The sequence below is a fragment of the Leptopilina heterotoma genome, unplaced genomic scaffold (assembly GCF_015476425.1).
Source record: "Leptopilina heterotoma isolate Lh14 unplaced genomic scaffold, ASM1547642v1 Lhet_223, whole genome shotgun sequence".
Classification (NCBI taxonomy): Eukaryota; Metazoa; Arthropoda; class Insecta; order Hymenoptera; family Figitidae; genus Leptopilina; species Leptopilina heterotoma.
This window is the reverse complement of record NW_025110941.1, coordinates 403,096-418,701: the sequence shown is the minus strand read 5'-3', so window position 1 is coordinate 418,701 and position 15,606 is coordinate 403,096. Positions and strand designations below refer to the sequence as shown.

General features: G+C 29.9%; 1 protein-coding gene across 1 annotated transcript in view; it reads left to right on the top strand.

Annotated features, from left to right (window-relative positions):
• Window positions 1–14,550, top strand: part of LOC122502238 — a 124,170-nt gene extending 109,620 nt beyond the window's left edge. Inside the window, exons 14-17 of the mRNA XM_043612183.1 lie at window positions 6,525–6,711; window positions 8,386–8,506; window positions 13,532–13,647; window positions 13,890–14,550. Of these exons, the coding sequence (XP_043468118.1) occupies window positions 6,525–6,711; window positions 8,386–8,506; window positions 13,532–13,647; window positions 13,890–13,967 (502 nt within the window). The 3' untranslated portion in view covers window positions 13,968–14,550. The remainder of the gene's footprint in view (window positions 1–6,524; window positions 6,712–8,385; window positions 8,507–13,531; window positions 13,648–13,889) is intronic.
• The last annotated feature ends 1,056 nt before the right edge of the window (window positions 14,551–15,606 follow it).

The following is a 15,606-nucleotide window of genomic DNA, read 5'->3' as shown; positions in this document are numbered from 1 at the left end:
AAAATACAGATAAGAAGGTTTGTATTTTTAAAATATCGGGAAAAAATAGCATTTTTATCTATATGAACTTTGTCTAAAAGAAGTTTTTAGTATTAGATAATTTCGTATAAACTGACATTTTTGATAAAAAAATTCGGACAAAATAGTCATTAAGTGACAAAATATTCAATTATCAAATGATAATTGCAAAAATAAAATAACTCAATATTCAGACAAATAAAATTTTGTTCAAGTAGAATGTCGGATATTTTATAAATATAAAAACAAAAATGTGAACAAATGAAATTTCGGATAAATAACACCCCTCATGAATTATGGTAAAACCGAAAATATCAATCGCCTCTATGGGTAGTAAGGCAGTGCTAGGGAGCAAAGAAGGGGGCGAATTTATTTTTGGTGGTCTTTTTCGGTTTTAGCACCCCAAAAAACATAAGAATAGACACCGTATTCGACTTTTCGTGAAAATTGAAATTTCAACCCCTTCCCGGGGATATTAGGAGGATTCTAGTGGGTAAATTAAAAATCGATCTTCTGTTACAGTTTTTAATATTTTTCAACGAAAATTTTTTTTCCATACTTATTTTACAATTATAAACAACTTCTCGCATGGATTTGCAATAATATGCAATAGGTCAAAAGAAAAAAATTCTAACCTCTTCCAAAATTAAAATTAAATACTTTTGACCATCTTATATGTTTTCAGGTTAAAAATGATGCAAGAAAAAAAGATTACCTCATTTAATAATTTCATTTTAAAGGTGTCATAATAAAAGTGGGGTCACCCCTTAAATGATTTAGTGAAAGAAAACCTTAAATATAAATTAAAAATAACGATACTCATGTTGTATACGTAGTATCAAAACAAATATAGCAGTAGTACTCCTCTTATTTTGCACAAAAGACCATGGATACTGCTTGAGAATGTCTGTTTTAAATTTATGTTTATGTTTTAATTTCAATGCCAACCTAGCACAATATATTGTAAACTCGCAAAGGTAAGACACAACAGTCCGCCATTTGGAAAGCTTATATATAAAGCTTCTGTTAAACTTACACGGTAAGTTTGTTGTAAGCTCGATTGGTAAAGCTTTGGTAACTTTATTATTATGTGGTAAGGTTGAAGTAAGGTTGTGGTAAGTTTGCTGTGATACTGAGCTAAATAAGGAACAATCAGAGAGAAAATTTACCTCCTTAAAAAGTAGGTGGCCTTATTGTCTCCACTTTAAGAGCAACATTAATTTTTTCTTTTTCAGTTCTTTATTTAACCTTGGTTAGTTGATTAGGATTCTAGTTGTATGAGAGTCGATCGTGGGTTCAAACATAATCTTTTCGAATTTGTTTTCGAAATTTTGTGCGAAAAGTTAGCTTTTTAAAATGGAGTAGGGAAAAGTCTTTAAACTTTAATATTTATTTATTATTAATAATATAAATTATTTTATTTTCATAGACTGTGACGAACCAACTTCGTCACAATTTATCCTTGTGGGGATAAAACATAAAATACTCTAGACAAATGTACCCTAACATAAGATGTTTATAAATAAGGCCAATTCGAACCTTACTTCGGTTGAATTAACAAAAGGGTAAAAATTAAATATAACGTAAGTCCACATTTAATGTCATTAACTTCCTTGGCATTCGTGTTTCACAATATTTATGAAGACACTCAAAAGATAAAGTGTCCGACCTCAATGAACTCGGATCACGCCATTCTCAAAAATGCAAACACTGCAAAATGCACTGGTCAATGACCAAGTGTTATTAAAAAATGTCGATTTCCCCACCCGATCTTCGGTGTACGAAACAGATCAAACGCTGGAAATCGAGGAGTTGGTTTTGGACTTTTTTAAAGGAACGACCATAGAAAAGTATCGTTTAGTTTGAGACCTGAATAAATAGGTCGTTTGTTTTGTAGAGAAGGCAAAGTCGGAATTTATAAAAAGTGAAACACAAAGTCAAGCTGTTTAGTGATATTAAAGGATATACTAGTGGAAATTAAATTGGTTCTAAAAAAAGGAATAAAAAAACCGGAGTAAGTTGAACTTACTAAGAATAAACACATGTAATAAAAACACAACACACACAATACACTTCCACTAAGAGTAATATTAAATAAAATACAAATAAAGATAATATTTGAGTAAACAAAGATTTAATACTAATTGATAAAGATCGTTTTAAAGGACATAGATAAATTTGGGGAAAATATATTTTTATGTAACACGATTTAACTTAAAATATAATAAAACAAGTTGTTCATTTCATGATCATTAAGCTTTCTCAATATAATATATACCAATTGTTTAATTTTTTATTTTAGAATAATTATTTTAAAGTGTTAAGATAAAATGTCAAAAAATACAAAATTTCAATTTTTTGTAAAAATTTAAAATATTTATTAATTCTATAAATTTTGATAAAATATATACTTTATATACATGAATCGATTCGTTTTTATGTCAGGAATGCAATTTTGACAAGAATTAATAAAAATTTTAATATAGAAAAAAGTTATTTCAAAAAATCCAAAAATTAATTTTTTCAAAAATTAAAAAATTGTTGAAAAAAATTTTTTTTTAGATATTTTTGAAAATCCTTTTGTCTGATTTTTGGTATTCGTGACCGTAATACACCTACAAAATTTTATGAAAATCCGTCAAGACGTGTAAGAGAAAATTTGTCCACAAGAATCGGTGACATACACACACACACACACACATACATACACACATACATCCGGACATTTGTTCCTCTCGACGAATTATGTATACTACACTTGAAAATTTGTAAAAATAATTGGTTCTAAAAAATTCGGAAATCGACATCACTATAAGGCTTCCTTTATGAGGAAGCAAAAATATAATAAAATAATAATAAATAATATAATAATAATAATATAATAATATAATAATAAATAATAATAAATAATAATAATAATAATATATAATAAATATAATATTGTTATATAGTAATTTGTATTTATTTAACAATCCTTTATTTCCTAAATTGACACTCCGCCTTAGAAATAGGGATTCTCAACCCACAAGCTGAATTAATATCTGTTAGGAGGGGGATCCTTTACCAAACGGGTTTAAGGATTTCAGATTTTTATCCGTGTAAAATTCCTTTAAATTATTTTATTGTAACGATTAATTTATTGTCAATAATTAATTCGTTTATCACAATTGGTGACAGCGGTGGGATTCGAACCCACGCCTCCGAAGAGAAATGCCACTAATTGTAATAAACGAATTAATTATTAACAATAATTTAACCGTTACAATAAAAGAATTTAAAGGGATGTTACACGGATAAAAATCTGAAACCCTTAAACCCGTTTGGTAACGGATCCCCCCCTCCTAACAGACTATTAATTCAGCCTGTGGGGTGAGAATCCCTATTTCTAAGGCGGAGTGTCAATTTAGGAAATAAAGGTTTGTTAAATAACTAAAACAAAAGTTATGCTAATGAACAAAATATATAATTGTATTAATTCAAAGTTTCCCGTGCATAAAAGGAGGCGTCTCCCAAATTTTACTTTACTCTTTATTCAAACAATAACAAACTTTATTTTGAGTCAATTCTGACGCAATTTATCTTACAAGAATTATGTGTTTAGTGTAGCGTGTTGTAGTCTTATATGACATAAAATACAATTCGACTTACTATGGTTGCTCCTCAATTTAAGGGGCACACCTAGTGCGAGTGACTGAAAAAAACGGTGATTTTTAGGAATTTTTTTTAGGGAAATTATTGCATCTAATTTTTTTTTAAAGTTTTGTACATGTATATTTGTATAAATAGTGAACATTTTGTAATTTTTTTAAAGAAAAATATCTTTTTTTTAAAAAGTTATTCGCTATCTCCTGAGTATCCGAAAAAAAAGTTCTCCCACTGCCGCAGTGATTGCGGCCTTCTCAGTGACCTAAATCAAAAAAACCAAAAAGATTATTAAACTAGAAGATATTTGCCGTACAATGACCCTCGGACGAAAAAAAATATTGAATTGCAACAAAATGGCGGAGTTTTGAAAAAAGCTTATAAATTTCGCCTAAAAAATCCGATAGTTTTTGGCATCCCAAAATTTTATTTTTTATCCAAAAAAAATCTGGAGCCTCATAGTATGGCAAATATTTTCTAGTTTAATAATCTTTTTGGTTTTTTTGATTTCAGTCACTCAGAAGGCCGCAATAACTGCAGTAGTGGAGAAACTGGTTTTTTTGGATATAGCGAATAACTCTTTAAAAAAAAGATATTTTTCTTTGCAAAAATTACAAAATGTTCACTATTTATACAAATATACATGTACAAAACTTTAAAAAAAATTAGATGCAATAATTTCCCTTAAAAAAATTTCTAAAAATCGACGTTTTTTTTAGTCACTCACACTAGGTGTGCCCCTTAATCCTTAATATTTTCTTAAATTCCACTTATATTTTTCTCTCTGTTTAGAATATTACACTCCACTTTAACTTCCAGAATTTTCCTTAATTGCCTTGACTTTACATATATCTTGATCTACTTTGACTCAACTTTAACTTTAGTTTCCACTTTACTACTTATAAGGAATCTCTTTTCTATCAAACAAACAACCTATTTATTTCAGGTTTCTAACTGAATAACCTTTCTGACGAACTTCCCTAAAGAAAGTCTAAAACCAACTCCTCGATTTCCACCGTTTGATCTGTTTCATACACTGAAGATCGGGTGGGGAAATCGACATTTTTTAATAAGACTTGGACATTGACCAGTGCATTTTGCAGTGTTTGCATTTTTGAGAATGGTGTGATCCGAGTTCATTGAGCTCGGACACTTTATCCTTTGAGTGTCTTCATAAATATTGTGAAACACGAATGCCAAGGAAGTTAATGACATCAAATGTGGACTTACGTTATATTTAATTTTTTCCCTTTTGTTAATTCAACCGAAGTAAGGTTCGAATTGGCTTTATTTATAAACATCTTATGCTAGGGTACATTTGTCTAGTGTATTTTATGTTTTATCCCTACAAGAATAAATTGTGACAAAGTTGGTTCGTCACATAGACCTTACCTATTAAATTTTTTTTACCTACTAAACTTACCTAATAAACTTACCACAACCTTACCACTTAATAATAACCTTCTACAGCTTTACCATTTAAGATTTACAACAAACTTACCATGTAAGCTTACCAAAACATTACCATACATGTTTCCCACAAGATTTACGTATAAGCTTACCACACTTTTATATGTTCTTCATATTGGAACCACCATTTTGAATTTTTAAAAACCGACATCAGATTCGTAATCACCTATTTAAAAAATTCCTAAGTAATCAATTTTTTTCAAATCTGATAAATTTAAAAAATTCCATCCGTCATTTTGAATTTCGAAACCGGACATTGGATTCGTAATTAGCAATCCCAAAAATTACCGAGTAACGAGTTTTATGTAAATTATACAATTTTCGACAAATTTTCGAAAAATTCGTCGGCCAACAAGAGCCATCTCCTATTTTAAATTTTGAAATCCCGACATCAGATTTGTATTCTGCGATTCTAAAATATTTGGATGTCGCGTGGCAAAAAAATTTTTCTTAATTCTTAATTTCATCCACCACTATTTTTAAACCACCATATTGAAATTTTTAAAGTACGGTTTATATTAGAAATGCTTAGGTCTTGATGTCGCAATATTTCGAAGTTTTAGGCCAATTGGGTCTGACATCAGATTCGTAAATAGCGTCCCCGAAAACCCCTAAATATTAGTTTTAACCCCATTTTAAATAAAATTTTTTTTATCCCACATGCACAAAAATGGCGCTTTTAGATAGCTGACGACAGGGAGTAAAGTCACTCATTTGTTCGACCATATGAAAATGGCGTCCATTTTCTTCCATGTGCAAACATAACCGCTGATCCCATGCGTTATTTTTGCCCAAGGGAGAAAACGGCCGCCATTTTCATATAAGTCGAACAAGTGAATGACTTTTTCTCCCTGTCGTCTGCTATCTGAAATCGACACTTTTGTACATTAGGAATAAAAAATATCGTAAGTAACATGGGAATAAAGGCAGCCAATTTGTTTACGATGATTTTTGTGACACGAGTGGAGGTCGAGGGCGCCCTCGACCTCCACTCGTGTCACAAAAATCACCGTAAAAAAATGGCTGCCTTTATGCCCTTGATGCTTAATATACTATTTTTTTTAATTTTAATATTCAAAAATACAGTGGAAACCTCTCCGACATCTAAAAAGAAGAAAAAAGTTTTATTTTGTATACCTGTGTAATTCCTGTTTCAAATTCACATGTATGTTACAGTTGTAAAATTACATGTGTATTTTTAATAAGACAATAGATAACCTTAAAAATTTCGTTGATCATTTTGAAAAATTAGTTGCTGTAAGGGTAAGAATAAACGTATTCTTTTAGTGGAAATACTGCATCAGAAAATATGAACTGGAATTTATAATATGCTTGTGGAAAAAGTTACTTATCTTAATTTTTGATTTACTTACAAATTTACCACTATTTTTCAGGGGACCATTTATTACGGCTTTGGGGCAAATTTGGTGTCCTGAACATTTCGTTTGTGGAAATGCTCAATGCAACCGTGGACTGCAAGACATAGGCTTTGTAGAAGAAAAGGGACAACTTTATTGCGAATACTGTTTCGAGAAATACATTGCACCACCTTGTGACAAATGTGGAGGCAAAATCAAAGGCGTAAGTCTGCATTATATTACGCCCCAGAGTTTTTTCAAATTGCAGTTCTATGTAAATAGAAAGCATAAAACCGAAAGCAAAATTTTACAGGAGTGGAAAGGATACTGCTATATACCTGTCGCTCTTGCAACCATGAAATTGTGCTTTTGGTTTTATGTCTTCCACTCACATGGGACTACACAATTAATACATTTGAATCGATTCTGGTGGTCTTTTTCAATTATATACTTTTCTTCAATTTTTAATTGCTTTTTATTTTTTGTTGTAGCATTACGTTCCCTTACATTAGAATTTTTCCAGTAAATTTTTAAATATCCTAATTTATAATAGCAAAATCAAAAAGAATAAATAAAAATTAATAATAGATGTATTACATATAATGTTATAAATAGCATAACTAGGTGGTTAGTAATTATTAAGTAAAGTTCTAATTATAGAAATAATATTTTAATAACTAAAATAATAGTTATTAGACAGACCAACGAATCTGATGAATCCTTATAAACTCTATTTAAACTTATTTGAATAAATATTAAAAACAACTTTATAAAAAAGGGAAATAGGATTAACTGATTATCCTGATGTAAATTTTTTCAATGGGTGAGTTTATTAAAAATGGTGAAGTTTTATAATGTGTATTCGTCTTTATCAAAACAGTAGTAAATAGAATAATTATATATCGTACTGTTTTTGTTTAAATGTTTAATTTCATACACAAAACATTAAAAAAGTCTTTATTACCTGCCAAAACGTTATATAGAGTATTTCTACATATGATAGAAACATTTGTCTTGTGTTGTGAACATATACTCATTCTAAGTTAGGGAGCGTTCACACACACCTGTCTTAAATGAAAAAAAAAGTTCGTCCCCGATGACTAAAAATATTGTATGGTATATTATGAATCTTTGGACCTCAAGTAAACAAAACTTGGATAATACAAAATCATATCTGATCCTCCTGCACTATTTTTATGGGTTGAATGTTACTTAATTCATTAAAATGAAAAAATGCTTTATTACGATATTCAAATTAATTCAAGTTATTAGTGCAGTTTTTTTTTAATTACTAAATTGACATATAATTTATGTGATGCTCCACAGTGAAAACAACTTAAGAACTCTTCATGTACTGTGCACTATTAGGCTAATTGGCTAATACTCATCAAAAAATAATGTTATCATTGTAATGCATTAAATGAACATTCAAACTATGAAAAATAGTGCAGGAGGATCAGATACAGTTTTGAATCATTTAAATTTGGTTTATTTACGGTCCAAGGATTCATAATATACCACCATTATTTTTTAATAAAAATTTTTACCACCATTATTGTGTTTAAAGCAATCAATACTTAAAATTTTGCATTTTGTCAGTTCTCAATATCATTAATGTCTGTTTAGGTTTTCAATTAGAGGCCATACTTAAATTACGTAAAGCTTCAGGGGGTAGGGGGGGGGTCAAGATATTTGATACACTCAGCAAGAAAACGGCGCTAATGTATGTAAAAGTTTGTTACATGGGGAAGGGGGGGTGTCTAAAATTGCAAAAAAAGCGTTACGTAATTTAAGTATGGCCCCTTATTTACAAAGTTGATAACCTTTTTATGTGTAGGTTGATTGTAATTTATTGGCAAAATAAAATATATTTATATTCCTTTAATCTTGCTTTCAGGATTGCTTGAATGCAGTTGGAAAACATTTCCATCCTGAATGTTTCAATTGCTCTCATTGTGGCAAGTTGTTTGGAAACAGTCCCTTCTTTCTTGAAGAAGGTTTACCATACTGTGAAAACGGTAAGATTATAATTAAATATGGATATATAATATATAATTAAAAATAAAAAATAAAATTTTTTAATTTCGTGAATTCTAAAATAAAAATAAGTTTTAAAGACGTTCAAAAATAAAAATAATACTAGTAAATAATTCATGCTGGGCGAATACGTTGAAAATTCTAAATTAAGTTTAATACGATTTTTTTAGTTCTTTAGGACAAATAAATAAACGCGTCTTCTTTTATTTGGTGAAAAATTATTTTTTGGCTAAGTTATGAGGACTTGAAAATTTTTTGACAAATAGTGATTTTAAAGCTAAACGCCAATGAGACTCACTGAGACGACGGCCTTAAAAAATTCTCAGTGAAGACACTTAGCGAGACCTGACTGTATTGTTTTCAATGCTTTTTCTTAACAAAATTGAAATTCTTTTGAAAATTATAAAAATGGTGTCCATTCATAATCTTTTATTTATGAAAAACTTTAATTTATTTTATTTAACATCAATTTTAGGGTTCCGTACACCGTGGGTGTACTGACGGAACCCAATTGGTGAGACTCCTGCGTCCGTAGCCAATATCGTGCCCCCCCCCCCTAGCCTTATAAATAATAAACCTACGTGCCGGAAATTTTTGGACATAGTCTGTTTCGGTAAAACTAACTTATATATTGAATAAGAAAAAATTTCACTCAGTCATTTCTCAGAAAATTAAAGTGGTTCACTGTTGACGCTGGTTCAATGTAGCCTTTTCTCCCCTATACTAGTGTATTTTTACAGTCTGATCACAAAAAATTTATTTAAGAAAATTTTTGAAAACAAATTTTAGAATAACTTTTTTTCAGAAAAATTTTGTTTGTGTTGATTTTTAATGATCTGAATATTATTGTACGGAACCCATCATTTTAGTGCGAGTGTAACTCGCACTTGCCCAGTTTTTTTATTTTTCTGAAAATTGTATTGTGGTTACAAGATGAAAAAAATAACTTCCTCTCACAGGTTTGATTTCCTCTAAAATGTTTTGTAAATAGCTACAATTTTTTTTTCTAAAAATATCAAAACTGATTATTTTGGGTAATGTATCGCTATATATTTTTCATGTATATATTGTGATATTAATGTACCGATGGTATAGCTCGGTTGGCGGAATCTCGTGGCTTGCGATCACGGAGCGGAGGTTAAGCACATTTGAGCGCGGTTAGTGCTTGGATGGGTGACCCTCTGTGAATCGCTACAGTCTCGGTTTTTTCGCTGATCGAGATATATAAAACGGGAGGTTTGACGCCGAGGTTATGTTTGTGCATTTGTGATGGCTATCCAAATGTACATTCATGACTCGACGTCAATAAACCGGTGTTGTACTCGGGAAGTGGGTTTTCTGCAGTTTTCCTCTCCCCTGGATAAATGTCCAGGCGAATGCGAGTACTCCTAACATAAGTTGGCTGCAGCCGCAAAAGTAGGGACCCCAAAGAGTTTGTGAGTTAGAAAGGTTTAGTAGTGATGTTGAGGAGATTGTAAAGGCCCGAAACGGCATACAATGAAATCATACTTTACTTTATTGTGATATTAATAAGTTCACTGTTAGAAAATTCTGTTGTGATTTTACAGCAAAAGTACAGGAAACAATTATCTATCAAAATAATAATGTAATTTTACTTAACTGAAGTACTGTAAATTTACAACAGTATTTACTATAATTTTACAGCGAATTATTCCTTAATCACATTCAGAATTTTTTTCAAATTTATTGTCAATATTTTCTATTTTAATTAGAAATTTTCTAACTTAGTTAGATACTTAATAGTGGGCGTGGAACGGATAACTGCCTGTAGCGCATGGACGAAAGGGACTATACCAGTCAGACAATAGTGAGCGCCTCTAGGCCTCTCACTGGTATAGTTCCTTTCGGCCATACGCTACAGGCAGTTATCCGTTCCACGCCCTCAATTTTTCTCCCGCAATTTAAAAGTATTTGGTAACTAATTTTTAATTAGTTTTCCTATATTCTTTTTATTTCACAAAACATGTTTTTTTACAAAACTATTTATTTTACAAATAATAATAATAAACAGTAATAAAAATAATATAATTATATACCAGATTAAAGAAGATTAACTGAGCGGATGGGAAGAAGAACTCGCCGAGCGTGCGGTTGAAAGGGATAATATCAGTCAGGTAGCAGTTAGCGCCTCTGGGCCACACACTGCTACCTGACTGGAACTATCCCTTACAATCGCGCGCTCGGCGAGTTCTTCTTCCTATCCGCTCAACTATATTCCACATTTATAATTAAATTATTTATCCCGGGAAGTGGGCTATCGACGAAAATTACACATAAACAGATTAATTAATTAAAAAAATTCACTATTGTCTACTGTTATATAAAAATAACATTATACAAATATTTATTTTTAATTAAAAACCACACTTTTCATTGAAAACACTGTTTAAATACACAAGAAGGCTTCTACACGCGGACTTAGGTTCTTTGCCGAATGCTGAAGAGCATAATAACTAATTTCTAAGGAATTATGGAAAATTTCCGAAATAGTTTCTCTTATTTCCTTTTATCCGAGAAATTTCACAAACTTTCTGTCTAAATTAACCTATAATAAAAAAACGGGTATTTGAAAAGTCATAAAACAGAAAGTCTTGCAAGGCGAAACCCTTAGCTGACTGTCCTAACAATAAGACAAACCAGATGTGACACAAACGCCTACAAAACGAGAAAATATTTTCAGTTTAAAATGAAAATATTTGACTGTACAAAGCAGAAAATTTTATTTAAAACTTCCCAGGTAGCAATTTCAACTCTGTAATGACCAGTAACTGGGAAGTTTTTCAAGATTCTGGCCAGTGATTGACCAGAAAATCTGGCAAGTGATTGATTAGAAATGTAACGCACTGCTTTAGCAGTCACTGGTTAGATTATCTGGCCAGTGACTGACCAGTAACTGGACAGTTTTCTGCTCAAAATCTAGAATAAAATATAAGTTTTCCTGGCTCTTTTTATTTGTTTATAATTACATATTTATTTATATTTTTGTGTTTATTTAAATATTTAAGACTAATGAACAATTACTTTACCAATAACACTTAAATCTAAGAATGAAAAATTCGCACGCATGGGGGAACGAACCCTACATCCTGGAGACACAACGCATGTGCGTTACCACGCGGCCCGGCCACGGTGACTAGATAGTAACTTATCATAACTACAAGTTTAAGAACTGAAGTTCTATTCCGATTGTGACCAGAATTTCTGGCCAGTGACTTGTCAGAAGTAATGATCAGAAATCATGACCAGATAAACTGTTAAGTCACTTGTCAGAGACTTGACGGCTTATCTTGTCAAAATTTATAAAAATTTAAACTTTGGTAATGTGACAGTGAAACGATCGTAACTTTAAAAAAAAATTACTTTAGACTTTTCTGTTTTTGACCGTATGCAACATAAAAATTATTTTTAATATCTAATTATAAATGATTATGTATTTTTATGGGACAGGTACTTTGTTTTTTTCCTTAGTAACTGGTCAGTTTCTGTGTCCGCAGTTTCTTTTTTTGATAGTGTCAAGATTTTCTGGCTAGAGATATGAAAAAATCTAGAATAATTCTTTTAATAGGATTCGGCAAGTTTTTCGGATCAGTGGTGGACCACTTTTTCTAGGAGGAATCTTAAATAATTCTTCAAATCTGTGACTGGCCAGTGTCTGTAAAGAAATTCTTATCATGATTATGATCAGATTTTCTGGTCAGTGACTTGACAAAAGTACTGTTCACAAAGAGGAATTGTTTTTATCCAGTGAAACTGGCCAGTCACTTATTCAGGACTGGCCAGATTGTCTTGGCAAGTAAAACTCTCTCTTGACTCTACAGCTACTGGAAGGAAACAAGTAATAATTGACAAATTTCTACCTGGGTTATTTATTATACGTAGCTCTCATGTATAATTTTAATACACAGTCCTTTCTATTTATTTTTAAAAAATAGTAAATTGATTATTGTACTTGCAAGTAATTCGAACCTAATTTGCAATTTAATTCTTAATTTTTGTTAAAAATTTCTTGGTATTTTTAAATTTTTCCAAGTGTATTTTGTATTTAAATACAATCTATGTAGTTCCAATACATCACAGAAAAAAGTCTGAAATTATTCATAACTAAAAAGCAAATTAATTGAAAAATGTTTTTTTATTTAAACTATTTTTAAGCTTAAAAATTGATTCAGCTATAGTTTTAGGACTTAAAATCATATTCTCAAGGTTAAAATGTAGTCAAAACTAGCTATAATGTAAAAAAACCGCAGTTAAAATTAGTTATATTGGCTATATTGCTGCAAGTTTAGTTGTTGTAGTGTTGCAAAAAATTTCGTATGGCACTCGTGCGTAAATCAGATTATATACTTGTGTGACTAGCAGCACTCGCCTTCGGCTCGAGCTGCAAACGTCAAACTCGTATAATCAACGATTTTACGCACTTGTATCATAAATAACTATTATTTTATCGCTTTGCATATTATTGCAACATTTGAACAATATTTCTCTAAATTTTAATTACACTCTAACTCGCAACAGAATCATCAAAATCAAAAAAATCAAAGTATACACCGCAAATCAATTTTTTTTAGACGTCTGAGAAAAATCTCATTATCTCGCTTAATTCTTAATATTTTTTAATTAAAATTTGGAGAAATATTGTTCAAATATTGCAATATTATATGCAAAGCGATAAAATAAATTAACTTTCTGCATATCGCCAAAAAAATTCTTAAAAACATGCTTTTTTCACCGTTTAGACCTTACCCCCCTTAAGAAAATGAGTATAACAGCTACAAAGGTTCAGTGTGTCATCTTCCTTATTGATTGATTTTTTTGTAAATTAATTGTTTGACAAATTCAATGTATTAATATATATTTTCCACATTTAAGGAGTAAACTTAATATTATATTATAATACTTATAAAAGTGCAAGCAAGTTTACCTTAATATTGAAACTTAGAACATATAGGTATTGATCAATTTGTTTTTTTTTCATTTTGTTTCAGACTGGAATAATTTATTCACTACTAAATGCTATGCCTGTGGATTTCCAGTGGAAGCAGGAGACCGTTGGGTCGAGGCCCTTAATAATAATTATCACAGTCAATGCTTCAACTGCACGGTAATTTTCCCACAATTAAAATTTTTAAAAAAATTTCAAAAATAAATAGTCTCTTATCTGGTTATATTAAAAAAATGTAGGTACTTCCGAAAGCTTTAAAAATATACAATTTAATCATTTAGAAAACTTTGACAACCAGTGTCAGTTCTCTTTTGCCTAAATAAAATTTTAGATTTGAAAAAACTAAAATGTAAAATATTATAAAAACTATCTAATAATAAAATTAATTTACCATTTTTTAGATGTGCAGGAAAAATCTCGAGGGCCAAAGCTTCTACGCGAAAGGTGGACGTCCATTCTGCAAAAATCACGCGCATTAATAGGCATAGTCATTGAATTATAATTTTAACGAAACCAAAAAAACAAACAAATCCATAATAAAACTGTAAATTAATTATGATAATGCAATAAATATTTTAAGCGTAAATATCTTTACTAGCAAGCTCTAATAACGATAATAATAGTAATACTAAAATTATTAATAAAAAATAAATGAAATTGTAATTTAATAATAATTGATTGTCTTGAAGATTTTGCTCTTTTTAACGTTAAATCTAATGTCAGCGATTACTGAGAAGTAACTGTATGATTACTTTTTATAATATTTAAATAATTTAAGAATTATTGGAAAACGATTTAGAAACATGTTAATGTTCCTCTTAAAATCGTTGTGTTCTTAGACATAAATTAGTGTTGCATTCGAGAGAGTCGATACAAGAAATGTCAAACGAGTTCGAGTTTTAATTCATGAAATTCTTATTATCCTCTCGTTTCGTCTCGTTACAAAACAAGTATTAATATGATAAGAGAACAACAAAAACAATATTTATTTATTAATTTTTTTTCTATAACAATGGCGACATATGAGAATTTATAACTAATAAATTAATAACGTTAATATTATAGGTATTATTTTATTTATTACTTGCTATTATTTCATAATGTTATTCCATATATTTTTTAGGCTTACTTTGAAAAATTCATTTTTTAGAGGGTATGTTTCTTCTCATACTTTTTTGAATGGTGTCGATCTAAATGATGTTTCAATACAGACGTAATCCAATCTTGCATTTTAATGATTTCTTCCTTTTGTTTATGTTCACAAATTAAGCTTTTTCCAAATTGTATTTCATTTTGAAGAAAGTATTGAAAATAAATATTCAGAAGTTTATCTTAATTTTTTCCTTTTTCATATTGACAAGTAGACTTGGTTAAATGATTAGAAGTACTTGCTCAGGTTCTTTTCGTTTAATTATATTTACACGAGATAATAAAAAAACATCAATTCACACCAACAAACCCAAATTAGGTGAACGAGTCGCCCAATTTGGATGAGATGTTCTCCTACGATATTGAGTAAACAGGTAACTGCCACCTGTAAGCCCAAATTTGCTCAACCAAAGTCGCCTAATTGGGAGAAACGTTCACCCAAAATAAGAGCAATATTTCTATATTTTAGACATCAAGAGATAAGAATATCACAATAAAAATGTCAGATTTTGAGATTTTCAATGTTTTTTCGAACGCTATTTTTAATACTTTTTAAATTATATATAATTTATAAATTTAACATAAATAAATAAATTTATACGAATAAAACAAAACACAGACAGAGAAAATCGTTTCTCAAAAATTAGACGATCGAGCAAGAAGTCGAGCGAGTTTACCGAGAAAACTCGACTCGAATGCACTACTAAAATAAACGTCAAACCGACAGGACTGAAGATTATTATTTTATTAATATTTAAGTTTTTGATAGAAAAAACTAATTCTTTTAATTCAAGGGCATTATAATTATTTAAATTATTTTACTACAGTATTTAGAATTTTTGTCTTCAGTTTGATTTTCACACTCAAAATTACAACAATATTACAATCGATCTCAAAACTAATAAGATTCTTGAAATTATGTGAAATTCTTTAATTTATTCGATGTGAAAAATGAAAATTAAAATCGTG